The 21,549-nt window shown below is 51.9% G+C and overlaps 2 protein-coding genes across 9 annotated transcripts; one reads left to right on the forward strand and one right to left on the reverse strand.

Annotated features, from left to right (window-relative positions):
* Window positions 1-1,885: 1,885 nt before the first annotated feature.
* On the forward strand, window positions 1,886-6,461 carry TMEM125 (transmembrane protein 125). 4 transcript variants are annotated; one of them, XM_019643680.1, is made up of 5 exons: window positions 1,886-2,414; window positions 2,946-3,127; window positions 3,241-3,319; window positions 4,615-4,760; window positions 5,005-6,461. In XM_019643680.1, exon 5 carries the CDS (start codon window positions 5,149-5,151, stop codon window positions 5,797-5,799), a length of 651 nt encoding a protein of 216 aa, XP_019499225.1. In that variant the 5' UTR covers window positions 1,886-2,414; window positions 2,946-3,127; window positions 3,241-3,319; window positions 4,615-4,760; window positions 5,005-5,148; the 3' UTR covers window positions 5,800-6,461. The 4 variants fall into 4 exon arrangements, with proteins under 4 accessions (XP_019499225.1, XP_019499226.1, XP_019499224.1 ...); XM_019643681.1 differs by having other exon boundaries at window positions 3,000-3,127; XM_019643679.1 differs by having other exon boundaries at window positions 1,886-3,127.
* Window positions 6,462-14,970: 8,509 nt separating this feature from the next.
* On the reverse strand, window positions 14,971-18,468 carry CUNH1orf210 (chromosome unknown C1orf210 homolog). Of its 5 annotated transcripts, none has more exons than XM_019643714.1 (4): window positions 18,450-18,468; window positions 18,148-18,234; window positions 15,911-16,024; window positions 14,971-15,765 (listed from the first exon to the last, which is right to left on the reverse strand). In XM_019643714.1, the coding sequence occupies exons 3-4, from the start codon at window positions 15,927-15,929 to the stop codon at window positions 15,443-15,445; spliced, it is 342 nt and encodes a 113-aa protein (XP_019499259.1). In that variant the 5' UTR covers window positions 15,930-16,024; window positions 18,148-18,234; window positions 18,450-18,468; the 3' UTR covers window positions 14,971-15,442. The 5 variants fall into 5 exon arrangements, with proteins under 5 accessions (XP_019499259.1, XP_019499258.1, XP_019499262.1 ...); XM_019643713.1 differs by lacking the exon at window positions 18,450-18,468 and adding an exon at window positions 18,320-18,380; XM_019643717.1 differs by lacking the exons at window positions 18,148-18,234; window positions 18,450-18,468 and adding an exon at window positions 18,235-18,365.
* Between the last annotated feature and the right edge of the window lie 3,081 nt (window positions 18,469-21,549).

Consider the following 21,549-nt stretch of genomic DNA (forward strand, 5'->3'; position numbering starts at 1 on the left):
GCGCTCTTAACCAACTGAGCTGCTCGGCCAGCCCAAGGTTTTGATTTTAGACAGGATGGCCAGGAAGGTCGCACTGAGAAGGTGACATTTGAGCACATTCCTGAGGGGAGGGGAGGAAGTCATGTGAGAGAAAAGCATTCCAGGCAGAGGGAACAGTCCATGCAAAGGCCCTGAGCAAGAGCAAGCGAAGGAGGAAACAGTGGGATGAAGGGGAGCCTTAGAGGTCCTGGGAGGACTTTGGCTGTTTCTTTGGGTAAGATGGGCCACTGGAGGAACTCAAGCAGAGCAGTGACATTACCTGATCTACCTTATAAGAGGATCACTGCAGCTACCAGGTTGAGAATAGCCTGAGAAGGGAACATGGCAGAAGCAGGGAAACTAGGCCCCACGGCTTCTTGTTCTCGGTCAATACTCCCAGTCTATGGGTGCCTAATGGATCAGTTAGAATCCACACCTTGTGCTCTGTGCCCACTGCTGCCTTCTCCTCCTGGCCTTTATTACGACCCATCTGAGCTGCCCAACAGCCCCTGCTTTGGGAACAGAATTCGACAGCCCTGTGAGAAGCCTGCCTGTCCACTTGAACTCCAAGTGATTTGATAAGACCCAGAATGAGAACAAAGGCTCACTCAATCAGTGTTTAAACCATGGAAACTTTTAGGCTTTATCCCCCCCACCCAAAAAGTTCCTTTCAAACCCCCCAGGGAAAAGGGAGGGGAAATCTCATGAGTTCCTTTGCTCCAGCTCTCTCTGGGACATCTGGACCATGCGTCTGCTTGAGACTGGTCCCTCCTTGGGACCAGGAGGATAAATGTCATATATGTGCAAGAGAAATACACAGCCAGCAAACACTGTCAGGTTCCCTGCTCCCCTGCTCCTTCCAAGGAAAGGGACACCTTTATAATGCCTTGCAAAGTGGCAAACCCACATAGTCTCCCCCTCCCAGATCCAGCCTGCCCCACGGCAGTCAGGCTACCCTAACTTTTCCTTGAGGGGAAGAACCCGAAGCTGAGCTGTCCAGTAAGGGAGCCGCCAACCTCATGTGGCGATTGAGCATTTGAAACGTGGCTTGTCTGAACTGAGATGCACTGCAGGTATAAGCTACACAACAAATTTTCAAGATTTCATACAAAATGAAAGACCGAAATAGCTCATTCATCATTGGTATATTAAAATGAAAATATTTGGGGGTTACATAAAAATTTTAATGTATCAAGGTCACCTGTTTCTTTTCACTTTTTTATTGTGGCTACTAGAAGACTTTAAATTACATATGTGGCTCATGTTATAGTTCTACTGGACAGTGCTGCTCTAGAGTTATGAATGGCCCCCCTGTCATCTCCACAGAATAAAGCAAAGAGAAGCAAAGACAGGTGGAGCATAATTACTTTGTGAGCTGCTGGAAAGATAACTTCTATTTTGCTTTTCTTGTCTCTTTCAGACACATCAGAAGGCGAGAGGGCAAGAGGCATTACAAGGGGCTCATCCAAGAGACGGGTGATAGCCTACAACAACCTCCAACCAGCAACCCCCCCAGCCCATCCAGAGTACATGTGCTGTGTGGTGCCAGGTGTGCCTGTTAGAAGCAGAGCCCTGGCCATATCCCAGTTATACTCCAGGATCCTCCCTAGGCACTTCGAATGAGACCCAGTGCCTCCCGTGGCATTCAAGGCCTTGAGCAACCTGAACCAAACTTGTGTTTCCAGCTTCATCTCACATACTCCCTGCTCCAAACCCACATACCTGTCAGTTCACACATTCACTCATTCGACAAATATTTATTGATTACTGCCCATGTGCCAGGCACAGTGCTAGCTGCTGAGGGCACGATGGTTAGCAAAACAGGCACTAAACCTGTACCCACTGGGGACCACAGGTCTAGTGGGGGATGACAGGTCAGTAACTAAGGACCATTACAGCACATGCAGTATGAGAACAGTTGCAGGAGAAGCACAGGAGCCATGAGTGCACCAAAGAGGCACCTAAACAAGCCTGGAGGTCAGGGAGGGCATCCTGGAGGAGGCAACATCTCAGTTGAAGAATTCGAATTGACCAGACTGAGGATGAGGGTGGTAAATATCCCGGGCAGTGGGAACTCTGAGTTCAACAACCAACCGGAAGGGCAGAACAGAGGGCGGAGCATGCAGAGCTGAACTGCACACACTGCCTGCAAGGCAGGGGCCAAGGGCAATTGGCTGGCCTTGTTTGGGCAGCAGGGGCTTGTGAGTCCTGTGAAGGAGCGTGGCATTTATCCGGAAGTGTTTATTCTGCAAGCGTTTTAAGCAAGGGAGCTCCAGTTTCCCACACGAAGTGCCTTTACCCCTCCTCCCCGTGCACTCAAATCCTGCAGCCCTCAGCAGGAGTCCGCTGTGTAGGGCAGGCCTGCCACAGTCAGGCACTGGAGGCTTTGAAGGAGAGTGAGCAAGGGGCTTGTGGGGGCTCCAGCTCAGGGGAAAGCGCCAAGGGATTAGGGTATTGGGGCTCAGTTTGGGGGCCAGCTGGGGTTGGATTTGGGGGTTGAGGCAGGGCTTAAGTTTGGATTTAAGATTTGGGGGCTGGATTCAGGAACAGGAGGCATGGTTAGCACTGAGGGTGAGGGTAAGGTCTAGGACCTAATTCCAGAATTTGGAGCTGGGTGGGGTTAGGGTGAGGAATTTGACCTGAGGTTTCAAGGCAAATTTGAGTTTGGGACTTGGAGCTGAGACTGGAATTGGATTTTGAAATGAGGCTGGGGGTTGAGACTGGGATTCAAGATTCAGGGTTGGAGCTATGATGTGGAGTAGAGGTTGGGGTTGGAGCTAGGAGTTTTGTAGTTAGGGTTTGAAACTGCAGCTGGGGCAGAGGTTAGGTTTGGGGCTGGATCCAAAGCTAAGATGGGGTTGGAGCTGGGGGGATGGGTTAGGGCCCAGGCGGTGGGGCAGATAGACAACATTTCTTCTGCTGCCCAGGTCTGAATTGTGTTCGAGCCCTAAAGCAGCTGACAGAAGTCCCTCCCTTCCCAGGAATGCCTTGGACTGCTGAAGGAGTAATGCCACGTCAGCCAATCGGCTCAAGCCCTGCCTAGGAAACACCTGTTGATCCCCTTCCCCCACCCCCTGCCCCAAGGCTCACCTGAGTGCAGGTTAGGCAGGTGAAGCACCTCCCCGGAAACGAAGCTGGAGTGCCCCACCTGCCCGGCTCAGATCGGATCCAGCACTTCTAGGCTTCTTGTGAGTGCCCCGTAGCCCCCCTACCTTCNGGCAGGTGAAGCACCTCCCCGGAAACGAAGCTGGAGTGCCCCACCTGCCCGGCTCAGATCGGATCCAGCACTTCTAGGCTTCTTGTGAGTGCCCCCCCCCTCCCCCACCTTCTCCCACTGCTCATCCCCTGAGAACCTCCACCCCACCCCAAACCTGGCCCCACTGTCCCAGCACACCTGTGCAAGCTCTTTCAGCCCAGTGAAGTCACTGCCCTGGGGAATGTGGGACTGACTTCAGGGCCTCTCCCGCAGGCCCTCCCCCACCTCCCTTGGGGGCACCTGCACATGCCTCTCCCACCTGGTTGCCTGGCAGCCCCTGCCAAGGGGTTGTGGAGGACAGATACCTCATCAGGGGTGTAACCTATGTACAGCCACGTAGTCACATTCCTGGAATGATCTAGGACCGGGCGTCCTATGTATAAAGCAGGAGTCCTATCCTGAATTGGAGGAGAGAACTTTGTGTTCTTTTATTCAAAAAGCATGCTTTGGGCATCTATTCAGGCCCCAGAATTCCCACTGGAATTCTGAAATGGAGATATCAAATGACTCCACCTACCCCCACACCCACCCCTCAAGATAAACATTATTGTCCTCGATTTTCAAATAAGGAGACTGGGGCTCTAAGAGGTGAACTTCTGGGGGCTTTCCTGACCCTCCTCCAAGCCCCTCTTCTGACTAACCCACACCCAGCATTTATCGCACCAACAGGCCTGCTCTAAAGGACTCCTAGGCTGCTTTATTTTGCCCAGTGTGAGTCCCACTGCCAGGCCTCTGGAGGACGAGTTACATGAGTAACCACTGTGAGGTCCCTCACCCAAGTTCCCATGGGTGGTAGGACCTGCGGCTGGGGTTCAAATCCAGAGCCCTCCTTTTCCCTTGCGCCACTTTTGAAAAATCTTGGAGGAGGACTGCATAGGCAGTGGTGAGAGGGAGAAGAGTTAGGGGACAGGAAGGCCTGTGAGGAGGTGGGGGCAGGAGGTGAAGAGTTGAAATCAGTGGGGATGAGGGCAGGGAACAGGATGGAGCAATGTTTAGAGGTGTCCTCCCCAGGACGTGCATAAGTGAGGAACACAAGAGGAGGAGCAGGTTGGGGGTAAGGTGACGGGCTGGGGTTGGACCTGTTGCATCAGAGATGACTATGGGACATCACAGTGACCATTGGCTTATGGGTCTGGAGCTCGGGAGGGAGAAAGGTATTTGGGAACCAGCAGCATGGCCGTGAGATTTGATGGGATGTTAGGGGAAGGAGGGTGCTAGGGGTCAGACCCTAACCCACAGAGAAGGAGCCACAGCCCTAAGAGAGAAGATTCAGGGTCAGGCTGCTGGTTCCAGAAGGGTTAAGTCATAGCCCCCTCCCTTCCCACAGCCCTCCCCCCTAGGAGCCAGCAGTGACAGCTGAAGCATGTGAGTTGGATCCTGAATGAGGCTTTATCTCTGGCTCTTCGTCATCATCCGCCACCGTCCACCGTGGCACCAGCTCCCTCAGCCAGCTGGGATGGGACAGGCAACTGAGAGAGCCAGAAAGGTCAGAGGCTGGGAAAGGGGGGTTTCCTGGAGGGGTAGGGGTGCTTTATGTGGGCAAACTCTCCTGGGATCATGGGAGAGGCATTCCCAAGGGGTGTTGCTGGGGAGGGGACTTTCCTGAGTGGGGGGATTTCAGGGGACATGGGAGAATTCCCAGGGATCATCCCCACAGCCCTCAGGAGAGACCATGGTGGGGGGCGGGGACGGGGGGCTGGGGAGGTAACAACTGTGATTCTCCCCAGCAGATGGTGGTGACCTTACCCTGGACTGTGAGAGGAATAGGACTCGGGGCCTCCAGCTGCCAAGCAGGTGGTGGGGGCTGCAGGCCATGACCTGCACCCTCTAACTCCTGGTGCTGCCCTCTGTCCTGACTCGTGCCAGACCCAGCCATGTCTGAAGGAGAGGCTCGAGCCGCGCCGGGCCGGGGGCTGCCCCCGGATGCACTGGCAGAGCAGGTGGAGTTGTGGTGGTCCCAGCAGCCTCGGCGCTCGGCCCTCTGCTTTGCCGTGGCCGTGGGCCTCGTGGCAAGCTGTGGGGCAGGTGGCGTGGCACTGCTCGCCTCCACCAGCAGCCGCTCGGGAGAGTGGCGGCTGGCAGTGGGCACCGTGCTGTGCCTGCTGGCCCTGCTGGTTCTGGTTAAGCAGTTGATGAGCTCAGCCGTGCAGGACATGAACTGCATACGCCAGCCCCACCATGTGGCCCTGCTGCGCAGTGGCGGTGGTGCTGATGCCCTGGTGGTGCTGCTCAGTGGCCTGGTGCTGCTGGTCACCGGCCTGACGCTGGCTGGGCTGGCCACCGCCCCTGCACCTGCCCGGCCGCTGGCTGTCATGCTGTCCGTGGGCATCGCCCTGGCTGTCTCCGGCTCACTTTTGCTGCTGGCCTTGCTGCTGTATCAGGTGGGCGTGAGTGGACACTGCCCCTCCATCCGCGCAGCCGCTCCCTCCACCCGAAGTGACAATGGCAGCATCTTCAGCATTTCAGGACAGTTGTCTGCTGGCCAGCGTCATGAGACCACATCCAGCATCGCCAGCCTCATCTGAGCAAGCTGGAGCCCTTCCCACAGCCTGCCTCAGCATCCACAGAATTGTGTTGGGGCGTGAGTATGTGTGTGAGCATGTGTGTGCACGTGCAAAGGGGACAGTGAGTGCATGTGAGTGTGTATGTGTCCCCAGGGCTGTCCAGCCCTTCTGTGGGATTGTGTGCTGAGAGCCTAGTGCAGCCACACAGCCACACTGTGGGGAGGTGAGTGTGTATCTCCTTGGAACTGGGTGTTGTGTCCATGGAAATGTCAGAGTCTGCCTGTCTATATCTGGGGTCTCTAGGCAGAGAAGTGTCTGAGATGCCTGGAGAGCCTTGGCCCCTATTCCCAGCACCCCTCAAAGCCAACCTGTCCTCTAACACCTGTGAGGGATTTCCCCAGGAGTGGCTGCTCCACCTCAGAGACTGCACCAGCATGTCTTCATTGAGGCGAGTAAGTCGTGGCACAGTGGAGAGAACACAGGCTCCAGAATATACAGGCCTGGATTGGACTCCTCCCTCTACCACTTACCAGCTGAGGAACTTGGGCAAGTGACTTAACCTCTCTGAGCCTCCGTTTCGTGAGTGTCATGGTCATGGTCATAGATTGTGATGGTTAAATGACATCATGTAAAGAAGGACTGGGCACATGAGAGATGTGCATTAAATGTGGTGGCTGCTGTTATTGTTATTGTCTTCTCATCCCCATCCCACCTGGAGACCCTTCCCCTCCTCACACCTACCCTTTCCAAAGTGAACACCGTGCCTATGTCAGGCTGACAAAAGGTGCCTTGAAGGTATCCTCAATCAGGCCTGTGGTTTCTCCTCTTAGGTACTATGAAGCTGAGTAGGGGCAGGGGAGGGGGGCAGAGCACTCAGCTTCGGGAAGGTGGTGGGTTTCTGGTCCCAGGGAGGCAAGCTGGGGGGGCTGAGTCCTTGGCATTTGCTCATGTGCTGGTTCAAGATAAAGGCTAAAGGATTGGAGTTTATCAGCTGGTTTCTCTGGAGGCTGCAACTCCCTACCCCACCTCTGAAACCAGAACACCCTGGTCGGTGCAGTCGCAGCACTGGCTGGCCTGCCTCTGGGTTCCTGGGCATGGGAGGGGCATTTGAAACCCTCTTGGGTGGTAAGAGTCACTTCTTCCTGCTTGGGGTGCGCCCCAAAAGGGATCTTCCCTTCTGTGGTGCAGGAACACTTCCTGGGTGGCAAGGGTAAAGTTCCACTGGAAAAGCACTCAAGAGTGTGGGTTACCGTTTCATCACTTCCTGCTTCACAGAGTGCATGAAGACCCTCGGAGGATAGAGAGGCAGGGAGGCAAGCCAGCTGTGTCCTATGAGGTGTTAAACAGCCACAGAGGCTCCAATGAGAGAACAATTGCTTTCAGCTGCCAAGATCTAGGCAGTCTCCTGGAGAAAACACTGAACTGATGGCTGAGGGGAAGGGTATTGCCAACCCAGGGAGGGAGCCACATGAACAGAAAGAATAGAGCATGTCCAGGAGCACCGGGTATTCCAAGGGGCACCTCAGACTCCACGTATTCAAAATAGAGCCCCTTTCCTCTCTATCTTGAACTAGCCCCTCCAACTCACCTTTCACCCAATACCCAGGTTAGAAACCTCAGCATGGTCCAAGATGGCACCCTCAGTCCCTCCTCACCCTGTGTCCAACACACACCACCTCCCGCGGCCTTCCTCTGTAGATATTCATGTGGTCATCAGACCTCCACACTCACGAGGAGCCTCTCTACTGTTCTCCCTCCATTGCTCTTTTCTCCTCTTAAATCCACCTCCCCCAACCCCAGCACATGCTCTTGAGCCCCAGTGACAGTCCTCAAATGAAAATGCAAACTTACCTAAGATCTTTCCATGGCCCCCCACCTCTTGCAGGCTAATGGGCAGACTTTCTAACGTGATTTGGCCTCCCTCTCCCCTCAAAGCACCCAGTGAGCCAGATACACTGAGCTACTGTCATGACTTCACATTGTTCTCACTTCCCCCAGACTCCATATGTTCTCTACTTCTTGCTTTTGTTTCCTTTAAGACTCAGTTCTCTAGGGGGCCACATCATCTGGGAATCTTCCCTGACCCTCTCCCCCTAAGCTACCAAGTTGTCCCCTTCTCTAGCCCGAAACTCTCAATTGTAGACACCAGCCTGCAATTCTTTCTCTGTGTACCTGTCTCTTTAATCAGGTGGTGAGCTCCTCCTAGCAGGGTTTGAGTCTTCTTATCTGTGTGTCCCTAGTTCCTAAACACGGGCCCGACACACAGTAGGTACTTTTTTGGATGGATGTAGGTCTCTGACTTGGTTGGATGGCAATGTGTGTGCAAGGATCAGGGAGAGGCCTACCTATAATTGGGAAGGGTAGGAAAGTTAGACCACCATCCACTGTTGGCCCTGAATCTCCTGACTCCCTACACTGTCTGCCCCAGAAATTCTCACTCCTCCTGGGTTCCCAAGAGGAAGCTAGCATTATCAGCAACTCCTGGGCCATTAGAGGACTACAGAACGCCTCCCCATCCTGTAATACTGTGAGAAATCCTGCTTTTCAGCTGAGACAGGGTTAGACTCTTCCACAATATTTCTTTTAAGAAACAGAAGGAAAACAAACACAGAGACCTAGAAAATGGGGAGGGGAAGGGTTACATGGCACAAACGTGGGGATGAGCAGCTACTGTAGGCAAAGCCCATGTCAGGCTCTCCTGGGAAGGATGCCAGCTGAAGAATATAGTTCATGCCCCCAGAGGGCCTATTCCAAGAAGCAGTGGAAAGGCGGCGTCTACACACCCAACTGAAATATGTGTTGGAATGGTAAGAGCTGGACCAAGGCACAGGCAGGGCCAAAATGTTACTGCTTCCTCAGTCACTAAATCCCACCCATAACCTCCCGCCTCCAGCTTGCTTGCTTAAAACATCTCACTAAACCCCATCTTGGTCCACATTGCATCCATCTGACCACCAGCCCCTCTGCTATCTCTCTCTAAAGCTACCCCCTGCTCTCTGACTTCCCTTTTCTGTCTTCATCTCCCTTCTGGTTAAGATTCTGTCACCCATCATTTCACCCACTTCCTGACAGAGTCCTCAACTCCTTAGCCGCCTGCCCCTTTGGTCCCACTCTCCCAGCAACCTCCCCCACCCCACCCCCCATGGATGAATTCTGCCATCTGCCTTCATTGCGCCTGCCACCTCAAACTGAGCGATTATTAGAGAAACCTGCACAGTCAGGCAGCCAGGCGTCACCATGAATTCCTCATCACCCATCTCAACCAGGTCCACAACACAGCTCATCAGTTACACTGTTTCCCTGGTCACCTCCTACTCCCACAGTGACCCTCAAGCTCCCTCCGCTTCCTTCACACCCCAGCATCATCCCCAACACCGCTCTCTGCAGGCAGCCTGCCCCCCCCGCCCCCCATGTCATCAGAAAATGATGAGAGTCGCGTGAGGGAGCCTTCACCTTGCTCCTCCTTATTCTCCTGTCTGTGCAATGGCCTTGGCAGGCCAGCTGAGGAATTTGGACTTTGTCCTTGGGACACTGAGAGACATGAGAAGAGTTTAATCAGGGAAGTACTCTGGCTAGAGTAGGATTTGGGACTCGCTGGCTGCAGTGTGGGCCAGGATTAGCCTTCCAAGAAAAAGAAGAAGAAGAAATGGCCAAACAGCCCCAGGAGAAGTGATTTCTCAGCTGGCCCTGAGGAATGAGAAGTATCTGGCCAAGCTAGAGAAGTTGAGAAGTGTCCCAGAAAGAAGACTGCCAAAGGGTCCGGGACAAGGGGACTTGGCTCCTTCGAGGAACCACGAAGGGTTTGTGTGGCAGGAACTGGAGCATTCTCTGGGAAGAGGCAAGGGGGTGCAGCTAGGGAGGGGCCCTGGGCCTGTCCCAGGCTTCAGCAGCTCCCTAGCAGGTGGCACAGTTTCTCAAGGCCAAGAAAAAGGCAGTAGAGAGTTGTAAGGAGAGGAGTGGCCTGGTCAGAATTGTGTTTTAGAACAATCATTCTGCCTGCAGCACAGAGAATTCATTGGAAGGGGCCACAATGGAGGCAGGGAAATCAGTTGGTTGACTAATGCCATAGTCTAGACCAGGGGTCGGCAAACTGCAGCTCGCGAGCCACATGTGGCTCTTCGGGTACGTTCCATCTCAAAAGTTTGCCTACCCTTGGAAGAGCCAATCCTGTCCCTCACAATAATATTAAAATTATTCGAGAGCCATAAATATATTTTTACATAATCACCATTATGTGAATAATATCCTGTAAAAATTTTATAAATGAAACTATGATAGTTTTATTTTCATTTTCAATTTTACTTCAGAACCACATGTATGTACCCAAAGAGCCACAGTTTGCTGACCCCTGGCAGCTCTTCCATCTCAAAAGTTTGCCGACCCCTGGTCTAGATACAAGATGATGGGGCTTTTAACAACAAGGTTGCCGGTTCGACTCCCGCATGGGATGGTGGGCTACGCCCACCCACAACTAAGATTGAACACGGCACCTTGAGCTGAGCAGCTGGGAGCTGCCGATGGGCGGCCAGATGGCGACTGGACTTGGAGCTGAGCTAGCTGCGCCCTCCACAACTAAGACTGAAGGACAACAACTTGGCTGTTCCCCTTCCCCAATTCCCCAATAAAATCTTAAAAAAAAAAAGATGATGGGGCTTAGACAATGGGATGGCAGTTGGGACAAAGTGAAACAGAACAGATTTGATGGATGTTCAGAAGCTGGGACCAAGAGGTCTTTGTGACTGACTGGAGGAACTTTTTAAGATGGGAGAGATGTGATGGGTTAATGTTGATAGAAAGAGGTTTGAGACACAAGGTAGAGAAGAGGCCAGTCTTAAAGTCCCTGAGTGGGAGGCAGGGAGGGTAGATTCAGGGCACAAAGTGGAGGGATTGGCCTTATAACGCCATTTGGTTGGGAGAAAAGGAAGAACGGACACAGGTTAAGTTTGTGAGTTTTGTAGGTGAAAATTGAAGGAGGCCCTGACCAACAACTATTCTCTCTGTGCAGCAGAGGTCATTTTAAAGAGCTGCTATGGAGAATGGGAGAGGGATGTGACCAAGAAAACAGCAAGATTGCTGGAAGCTTTGAGAGTCCACAGGAGGCTGGAAGCCAGGCATTAAGAGACACCAGCATGGGCGATGGTAGGATTTTCTCAACAGCACCAGGTCCTAGGTTGGAGTGTGCAACGGCGAGACAATGGGACAGGTAAGTTGAGGATATTGGCAAGAAAGAGGTTGACATAATAGACCCTGAAACCTAAACTGGGATTGGGTGGGTGAAGAGAAAAGACAAGAAGGGGCTGATGGAGACAAAGTAGAGGGGTGTGGAGCCAGAGGCTCTCGTCAGGCAGCAGGTGAAGTGGAACGAGAGAGACCCACCACATGTTCCTCCTCGGCTCAACAGCCAAACTCTAGGTCCTCAGCCATGTCACCTGGATGCCTGGATACTGGAAGAACATGTTCAAGAAACTTCCAAATCTGTTCCAATCCAGGTGAAGCTTACATCATATCCAGGCACATCCCACTTGAGACCTCAGGCCTTCTGGGGACACTCAGGTCCCCTTAGAGGCACTTCCTTTGGGCAGCAGGAGACTGACACATGCCCCCTCAGGCTCAGCTCTCTGCACAGGATAGGGACTGCTTTCCTGACTGTCCCTCAGGACCTGTGAGACTCCCCTGGGCACAGCCATGGAAGACAAGCCCAGGGACCGGGAGAGCACCCCAGGGAAGGGACATACACTTCTACCCTCACAGCCTGCTCTCCCAAACGCTGGAGACGTCTCAGCCCCACTTAATTGGGGAGGGGGCTGCCTGCCCAGGCAGGGTGGATGCAAGTACAACAACCAAGAGGTTCCTTCTCTGGGTCTATTTAATCGTTACTTCCTGGTAAGAAAAGGACGTTATTGCTAAGTGAAGAAGCAAGTTATAGTTACCTTGTGTTTGAGCCTCAACTTCTCAGTCAATAAAATGGGGGTGGCTGCCCAGCAGGGCTATTGTCAGAAGTGCTCGAACATCAGTGCTAATATATAATAATAATAATAATAATAATAAAACATTATTTTATTTTATTTTATTTTTTTGGCTGAGCCATCCTGCCACCAGTTGGCAGCTCAGCTCGAGCCGGGCATCGAACTGCTGTTGCTCAGAGCTTGCACTCTTGAGCGAGCTCTTAACCAACTGTGCCTCTTGGGTGGCCCCATCAGTGCTATTATTATTATCATTCTTGCTGTTATTATATTCTACAGCATCAGAGATTCTAATTCAAGTCCTTTGCTATCTTGACCAGATCTTCTGAGCTGAGTCCTGGGAAACAGGGACACTCAAATCCCCAACCCAGAGTGAATGAGAAGGGAGGAGGCTTGGCAAGTTCTTCCCTTAGGATTGACTGGCCGCCCCTTGTGGGGAGCCATTGCCCTGGAAATTCTCATAGGTATATGGCTAACAACTGCAGATGCTGGTCTGTTACACTTTACTTATATAACTCGTTTAATCCTTCTAACAACCATGTGAGACAAGTACTATTATGATCCACGTTTTACTGAGACATTGGAGCACTGAAGGGAGTAAGTAACTTGCCCAAGGTCACACAGCACAGACATGGCAGAGCTGGGATTTGAATCTAGGTAGTCTGTGCTCTCAACTCACCTTGCTACTCTCCTGGGGCTTCTTAAACTTCATGTCTGTGGCTTGTGTGACCCTTGTCTTTGGCCTCCACTCAAGGACAAAGGTGTGGCCTTGTTTTGGGGGCAGCAGGCAAGGCAGCCAGGAGGTGGGTAGTTCTCACAGTCAGGTCTGGGATGGAGCTCCCAGGACAGAGTAGGTAATCGCAGCTGCTGGGGGGTGCAGGACAGGGTAAAAGGCCAGGGGCAGAGACAGGCTGGGGCCAGGGTCTGAGGCCAGAGGAGGACAGACCAGAGCCAGATCTGGCTCAGTCCCAGGCCTCCCGGCAGTTCTAGCGTCCCTGGGCCCTGGAACCTGTAGACCCAGGTCATGCGCCCTCTTTGTTCCTGGGGCCAAGCATGTAGAGCACAGTGGGAACAACTCCTCAGAGGAATCCAGCCAGGCCTCTCTGGATAGGGTCCAAGGTTCTCATGACCCCAGGGTCTTGCTCGAGGTTCCAAGAGGAAGCCTTCCCTGCCCACCTTGCTGGGTGCTGGGCTCAGAAAAAGCAGCTGCTAACCTGGGGTCAGGCCCTTACCTTCTCCTGGACCCCTCAGATGTTCTTACTCAGGTCCCAAAGAATACATGAAAACAGGGACAGATGAGATGCTTTCTGGCCCAGAACTGCAAGCAGGACGGCCCCTCTAGGTGAGTCGCGGGGGATCAAGACAAAAGGGGACAGACTCACTGCGTTTGCAGCAGCTCTCCCCCTCAGAGGCCAGGACATGTCCTTGGGTCCTTAGTTCTGCAGCTCAGGATCCTTCTCCAAGTTTCAGGCAGCCTCTGCTGCTGTCCCAGACAGGGACTTCCTAGGCCTGCGAGGGTCTCACCATCTCTGGACTCAAGAACAATCGCTGGAGTTGGGGCTGCATGTGCTCGGCTCCCCTCCTGCCTGGATGCTTCTCCCCTGCCATGTCCACTGCTGACAAGCCCTTAGATGTCAGTGTTGCTCTACTCAGTTCTCAACGCCTCCTCAACTCTGCCCCCTCCCCATGATCTAATTCACTCTCAGGGTCTCAGTGACCCTATGGTTGACCATTCTCAAGTCTATGTCTGCATGCTGGACTTCTCCCCTGGAATCCAGCTGCCCCTGGGCATCTTTCCCTGGAGATCTTACATCTGGCACTGAGTCCTCATCCCCCAGAAACCTGCTCCTCCTTGATGCACCCAGCCATCAAATGAGAAACCGGGGCAGCTTCATTGACTCCTTCCTACTCCTCACATCCAGCAGCAAACAAGTCCTGCCAACTCCGCCTCCTTCCAATGTCTGGAATCTATTCCCTGTCCCACACCTTAGTCACATCTTCGTCACCTCTCTCCCTTGGTCTCTGCCCTCCACCCCATCGCTGCACAGCATCCAGAATGACGTTTCTGTCCTGATTATGTCACTCCCTGGCCAAAAGAGTTCACAGATGAGCCTAGGTTGCTCTCAGGTTGGAGTGCAAGCTATCTTGGCACCAAGGCCCTAGCTGATCTGGTCCAATCTTCAGCTTCATCACTGCCGTGAACACCCCTCAGACCCTATGCTCCAGTCTCCCTTGACCTCCTGCCTTTTTCTCAAATACCTCCCTACTTAGTCATCCCTCACTTTTCTTCTCTGCTGGCTCTTTCCTCAAAGGCTAACACTGCATCCAGGTGGACATATGTGGGGTGGCCACCTGGTTCCTAATGACTTCCCCTTGTCTGGGAATGGCCTGGGGCAAATGGGTGGGCTCCCCAAATCACATATGTACTACAAGTGCCTGACCCCACTGGTCACAGACCCTCACAGCCTGGTCTGTTACACTTTACTGGACCTGTGGTGGGTACTTGACCCAAACAAGTACTCGCCTGAGTACTTAAAACTCACAATTGAGAGTTTAGGAGTCCTAGGCATGGAGTCTCATTAATACCCAAAAATGATAGAATACTAGAGGAACCCTGCTGGGACCACCTGCTTCCTGCCCTTCCTAGTCAGCTGTCCCTTTAGTTCTATGCAAAAGCCAGGATTCTTCCCCCCAAAACTCCTTTACATTGCTTGCAAAAGAAGCAAAAAACCAAAAGAGGCTTAACTCCCTCCCTTGCCATCGGGGCTTAACTCCCTCCCTTGCCCCGATGTCCCCACCACCAGCTATGACCCTATCTTCCTCCTTTTTGGCCAGTTCTTAAGTCTTCCGCATCTGACTCCACTTCCTTACCTTTCATCTACTTACTCCTGAGCCCACAGTAAATCAACAAATTTGACAAATATTTACTTAGCATCTGCCTTGTGCAAAATCCTGAGGATATAAATAAGACATAACCTGTGGCCTCAGGGAGCTCACAGGCTAGCTATGGGGACAGGCACAGTAGGGTTAAGTGGGAAACGCAATAAAAATGGAGGTAAAATGTGGCAAGGGTGATGGTAGAGAAGCTCACATGGTGGTCACAGAGGGAGGGACTCACAGGAGGGGTCCTGGAGGCAGATGTCCAAGCAGCATCTTCAGGCTATGAGTGACCAAGAACATTTTTATACCCAAGTTCCGGTTCAGGGAAATAAAAGGGAACAACTTTTCATTTTTATTTGAATTAAAATAGATTTATTAATACCTGTGGGAAAGGTAATATATTATAACCATTTAGATTACCCACTTTATTGATATGGGAAATCTTCAATAGGAAACTTGGCACACTGATTTTCACCTGCTAATATGTTATCACCTGGTATATAATAAAAATTAGTGAAGTGGGAAGTATAGCAGAGAAAGGCAAGAAAGGAAACCAAGAGGCTGACAGAGGTCTTATTTCCATAGTTAGGCCCTTGGTAGGCTTTATCCTGAGAATAGCAGGGAGCCATTGAGGGTAACTGAGTAAGAGAGGGTCATTGTCACTTAGGTGGCTAGTGTCCCAGAAGGGAGGCTTGCTCTACCCCTGGTCCGCCCCTTAACCCTGGCCACCTCTGTCCCTGAGGCTCACGGCTCCCATGCAGTATCTGCTGTCCTTAATCTGTCAGGCATGAGGGGGCTGGGCAATATTCACACATAAGGGCTCAGAGGGGGAAGTGGTTCCTGCCACCCTCTGTCCCCAGCCCACTGACACCAGGCTGAATGTAATTGTCCTCGATGAAGCCATCATCATCCTCATCTTCACCCACCTCTGGGCAGACACCCTTTCTTGTCTCAGGCAGTGGGCGGTGCTGGTAGCTGGTGCGGTATTTGCGGCAGAGGTGGCATTTGGCAGCAAGGGCAATGAGGAGAGAGAAGACCACAGCCCCCAGCACAACTCCCACCAGCACAGGCCATGCGCGGGCCCCTGTGCCTGGTTCAGGGGACATGGCTGACGCTGTGGGGAGCCCCGAGGGCCCCACCATGGCTGCAGAGAAAAGGACAGCATTATGGATGGGGCCCTAGATAGGCTCCCTGAAGAAACTGCGAAACGGGGGCAGGGTCCTTCCACCAATCCCAGCATCTAAGGGAAACCCACCCCCCACCTCAGCTTCCCTCCCACTGTCACTCACTTTGGTTTATCTCAGTCATGGAGGGCCGGAAGACACCTGTGAGCCTCAGGCTTGGCCAGATCTCCTGGATCCAGGGAGATCCCCAGGTGCCAAGCAGGCCTGGGACACAGAGTCCTAGAACATACACACAGAGATGGCCACAGGGCATGCATTTCAGGCCACACTCACAGCCATGTTAGGGTGCTACACAAACTGTCCACAACCAGTTTTTCACAGGAGAGAAACAGGCTGAGCCACAGAAATTGGCTCTTTGTAAGGGAACATTGTAGGGTCCAGCTGTGGAAACGGCTGGAACAATAAATTAAGGCTGGAGCTTATGATGCAGGCACCAGGCAACATGCTCACCAAAATCTGTAGTGTGGGTATAAACATTATCGCCTCTCTATAGATGAGGTCTCTGGAGCCCAGAAGGGTTAACTGACTCAGCCAAAGACCCCAGACTTGAACCCAGGTCTCTGACACCAGGGTCCAGAGCCCAGTCCGCTACACTGCTTGGTAAGCCAAGGGTGGGAGGTGGCGGCAGAGGCAGTCCTGGCTTCCAGAGGTTGGACAAGCAATTGCTTGCAGCTAACGAGCCAAAGTGGAGACCACACATGGAGGATGGTGCCAGTCCCCACTCAGAGCAGAGGTCCCAGACACAGCCAGGGAAGTCCTGGCCCCTCTGTTCCTGAGTCAGGAGCCCCAGCTATGCCAACTCTACCCTCAGCCCTCAGGCACATCCCTTGTCCAGTCCCCAGTGCCCTCAGAGGGAGGCTGTATTCGGGGAGTAGCCAAATGCAGATAACCTGAACGAGGAAATTATCTGAGTGAGAATCACTAGGGCTGGAGAGGATCTACAGAAAGAGCATCTGAATTAAGGGAGTGTCTGGAGGAAAATCATCTAGGCTCAGAAATACCTAGAGGAGGAGCACCTGAATCAGAGCAGTGTCTGGGGGAGCAACACCTGACCCTGGAAAGTACCTAGAGGAAGAGCACCTAGCTTAGTCAAGTACCTGTTGGAGGACCAACTAGGGCTAGAGATTATCTGAGGTGGAGTACCTGAATCAGAGGGGTACCTGGCAAGGAGTATTCAAGCTAGGAAAGCACCTAGAAGAGAAGCACCTAATTTAGGGGAGTACTCCACCATAGTCTTAATTATCGATACCTATAGATCCTCCTTCCTCACCACCAACTGGATACCAAGCCTATCAGTTCCTCTAAATATCTCTGGAATCACTATGCCCTTCCTCTGCACCCCACTATCACTGACTCAGTCCAAGCCACCTTCATCTTGTACCTCAACTTTTGCAATAACCTCCCAACTGGTCCTCCCCATCTCTAATCCATTCCAGCGTGATGGAACTAAAGCCCAAATCTGACCCCATCACTCCGCTGCTTAAAAACTCAAGAGCTCCCCAGGGCTGCATGCAAATTCCCCCACCTCACAACCCAGCACATGACTCAGGCTAAACTCTTCTTCCTCTTCTCCACAGTTCCCTCTCCCATGCTCCCGGCTTCCCGCCCCCCAATCCCACCTCACACACACACACCTCCCACCTCACCCACCCTCTTACTTCCCAGCCACCCCCTCCCTCCTCCGTTTTTTAAGTCCACCACCCTCAAAGCCAAATCAGACCATGACTGCCTATGAGGTTGTCCCAGGACCACCTGGGACACTTCACTGGCCTACCCTGTCAACTACTGGCCAGTTACTAGATGGGCAGCTTCCTGGGGACAAGGACTAGGCTGATTAACCTGTGTCCTGGGACTTCCAAAGAGCTCTGCACTCAACTAACTGCACAGTACCTGTTTGTGAGATGAGTGAGGGAGAGAGCTCAGTGGCTGAGAGAATACGGGGGAGGGGGGGCATTAGAAAGGAAAGGTAAATCATCTACTAGCAAATATTCATTGGGTGCCTACTGTGGGTCCCACACTATGCACTGGGTCCTCAAAAAAAAATAAGATTTTGTTAAATTGAAATGAATTTAATTCAATTTGACATTTCTAAGATTTTACTCCTACTCCTTTCCTTCCTGCTTGTCCCTGTGAATTCTTCCCAAGGACACATACCCACACCCACAGGCTGTCACCCCACCCTCTCAGGTCACACTTCTTCCGCCAACAAACGCAAACACCCTCTGATCTTCACAGACATACACACCCACCCTGATTTGTAGCTCTTTTCCAGCTCCCAGGAGCCCTCAGGGATCTGTGGGTTCCCCCTCCCAGCCCCCCAGTTCTTCCCCTCCGCTCCCCACCTGTAGGAACTGTGCACAGTCGGTGGAGGAGGCTTCCGGTTGGGGCGGGCAGGCAGGTGGGCGGGCCGGAGCTGCCGCTTGACTCACCTGGGGACGAAACAGGCGGGGCTGAAGCTGCAGGTGAAGGCGGAGGGCTGGGCTGTAGGCAACTCCCCCAACAGAAAGGACTCACTCTACATCTTCCCAAGCTTTGGCCGAGAACGGCGCATGCCTCTCCCGCTCCCAGTACTGGGCGGGGGTGGGGGGGGGGATGCAGCTGGGATCCAGAGAGGGGTCTAGCGGGCCCTAGAAAGGGCGGGCACCTCAGCAGACAGCTGCTCAGGCTGGCGGCCCTGATAAGCAGTGTATTTCCGGTGACAGGTACAAAGTCCAGAGTTGAAGAGGGAGCTTTGCAGGCCTGTGAAGGCGGTGGGCTGGAACCGGAGGGACGGGGGGCTGAGCAAAGCCGGAGGGACCAACGACACTAAAAATGGCATGTAAACGTGTGTGTAAGTCTCTGTGTGTGTGTGTGTGTGTGGGAGGAGGTCAATGGGATGCGTGAGAAAGTTCAGAGGAGTGTATTCCGGAGTGTATATGTGCCCTTGGAGCAGGCAGTATCGTGTGTTTGTGTGACCTGGGTAGAGGGTTCAAGCCTTTATCTGGATCTCAAGGATCCTGTGACCCCACAAAGTTAGGTTCAGCATCTCCCTTTTTTCTTACTCCTTGTCCCCAGGCCTAGTGCCTCCTAGTCCTTGAAGACTCAGTTCAGGAGTCACCTTCCCTGAGTCCTCAGTCTACCCCACAAGCCCCGCCTCCTCCCCACAAGCCCTAGCTCCTCCATGCCCTGCGCACTCTTTATCACAGCATTTCTCTATTTGTATTGTAATGATTTCTTCCTGTGCTGCCTCCCCCATTAACCTGCAAGTTCTCCTAGGGTGGAGCCACGTATTGACAGTCTCTGGGTTCCCAGCACCTGGCATAAGGCAGGCCCTCTGTAAATATCTAAGGGAAGAAGGATTGCATGAGCTAAGCCATGCGGGCACAAGAATTCACAGGGACCCTCAGGGCACATGCCAGAACTGTGGCTGCAAAGTGGAGGCCAGTTCATTCAGGACCTTGAATAGCTTAGCATGGAGTCTGAACTCACTACCTACTTCTCCCACCTTATCTGGTGCCTTCACTTTATACGCCCTGCACCAAACTGTTCTCTATTCCTAGAACCCACCATGCTCTCACCTCCCAGGCTCTACATGAGCTGTTCCTGGGACCCTGCATTCCCCAGACCTCACCTCCAGCCCCTACCCCCACTTGTCCATCTCCTACCTGGCTGATTTTCCTCCCAGGCCTACTCATCACTCAGGCCCCAGTTTAGGTGCCTTTTTCTCTACACGGCCTTCCCTGAGTCTCCCTAGTCTGGGTCCCTCCTCCCCTCCTCTCTGCCCCCCGCCCAGACCCTGGCCCTTCTCCCCCATAGGCCTGACTGCAGGTACTGTGATTTTCTCTTTATTTGGCAGGGTCCCTTACGAACCTGGAAACTCAGGGTCTGCACCTGTCTTGTTCCCCTTCAAATCCCCAATATCTAAAATGGCAATAATAAATACTTCTGAAATAAATGGATGAAAGGAAAGTGAGTATTATCTGAGATGGGGCAGTAAGGATTCAAGGAAGGTTTAGGATTTTGCTTTGATTTTGAAGCAAGGAAATCATAGCATTCAGAAGATAATACTTGAACACCTACCATGTCCTGGGCACTGTGGGGGTTTTTTTGTGTGTTTTTTTTGTTTTGCTTTTTTAATTGAGGTATTCATGTTATATAACCTAATTCACATAACAAAAAAATTCACCATTTTAGCCATTTTCAGTACACAATTCAGTGGCATTTGGTACATTCAGAATGTTGTACAACCATCACTGTCTCTAGTTCTAAAACATTTTCATCACACCAAAAGGATACCCCTATTTAAGCAGTCAACCTTCATTTCTCCCTCCCCCAGGCTCCAAGAACCACAAATCTGCTTTCTGTCTCTATGGATTTGCCTATTCTGGGTATTTCATACAAATGAATTCACATTTGTGCCAGCACTTTAATGAACTATTTCATTTAATCCTGATAGTTGCATTATTAGATTGATATTAAGTATCCCCTTAACAGATGAAGAAAATGAAGTCATAAGGGAATTTACATGACATTCCAGAGAAGAAAACAAGGTCTGCACATCCATAAGTCAGCTATTATTCAATGAATATGTATTGAACACCCACCACAGAGCCCCAGCCAGCCCATAGGCATGCATTGTAAAATAGCAGAAGGCAACCTGTTGGGTCCCCCCGCCCCCACCAAGCATGGAGAACAGAGAACAGGCTGAACATCAGCACCCACTGGCCCCTCAGCCGGAAGCTCTGGTGCAGTAGACAACCTTTACAACCTTCCGTGGCATCCATGTAGCAGGCACTGCGTGAGCTGCTGGAGACAGAGTTCCTGCCACCATGCAGCTTTCATTCTGGTGGGGAAGACAGACAATACACAAGAAAAGAAACAAATAAGATTATTTCAGGTAATGGTGAGTGCTGTGATGAAAACAAAACAGCTTCATGTGATAGGGCATTGGGGAGGGGTCTGCTACATCATGTTAGATAGTCAGAAAAGAGGGAATTCTCTGAAGAGAGCATGTTTGAGCTGAGATCTAAATAACTTTGACCCTCCCCCCTTTCCTGCCTGAGAGATTCAGACAGAAAAACCAGCTCCAGGAAGCAAGGAAATCTTACGGTGATACCTTAGCCTACCTTGAATCAAGTCTGGTTACTGGGAGGGCTTCAGGCCGGGGCCTGATAGCTAGATACCCTCTGTGTCCCAGTGCTTCTGAGTTGCCCAGCAAGAATTTGCCTTCCGTGTGTGTGTGTGTGTGTGTGTGTGTGTGTGTGTGTCCACTTCTGAAGTCTAAAACCCTATTCCACTCCCCTTTTCTCCTTTGTCCAAAATGTCATATATAGCCAGTGTTGCCTCACTGTCTTTAAAATTTTCATGCTTATGTGAATTCCCCACGTGCATGTATTAAAATTTGATTTTCTCCTGTTAACCTGTCTCTGTTAATTTGATAATTAGCCCAGCTGGAAGGACTTAGAAGGTGAGAGGAAAAATCTTAATTTTTTTTTACCCTCACAAGGAAGTGTGGCATCAGAGTAATCAGGTAGAAATGAGGAGAAGTACTCAGATTCTAGATATATTTTGAAGGTGAAGCCTACATGATTTGCTGATGGGATGTGCATTTGAGAAAAAGAACCAAGAATAACTCCCAAGTCTTGACCTGAGTAACTAGTAGGATAGAGTTGTCATTTACTCAAGGTGGGAGGCTCCGGAAGGGACAGATTTGGGAGGGCAATCAGGACCTCAGTTAGATGTGAGATGCCCATGAGACATCTAGA

Source organism: Hipposideros armiger, unplaced genomic scaffold (genome assembly GCF_001890085.2).
Source record: "Hipposideros armiger isolate ML-2016 unplaced genomic scaffold, ASM189008v1 scaffold_82, whole genome shotgun sequence".
NCBI classification, from domain to species: Eukaryota; Metazoa; Chordata; class Mammalia; order Chiroptera; family Hipposideridae; genus Hipposideros; species Hipposideros armiger.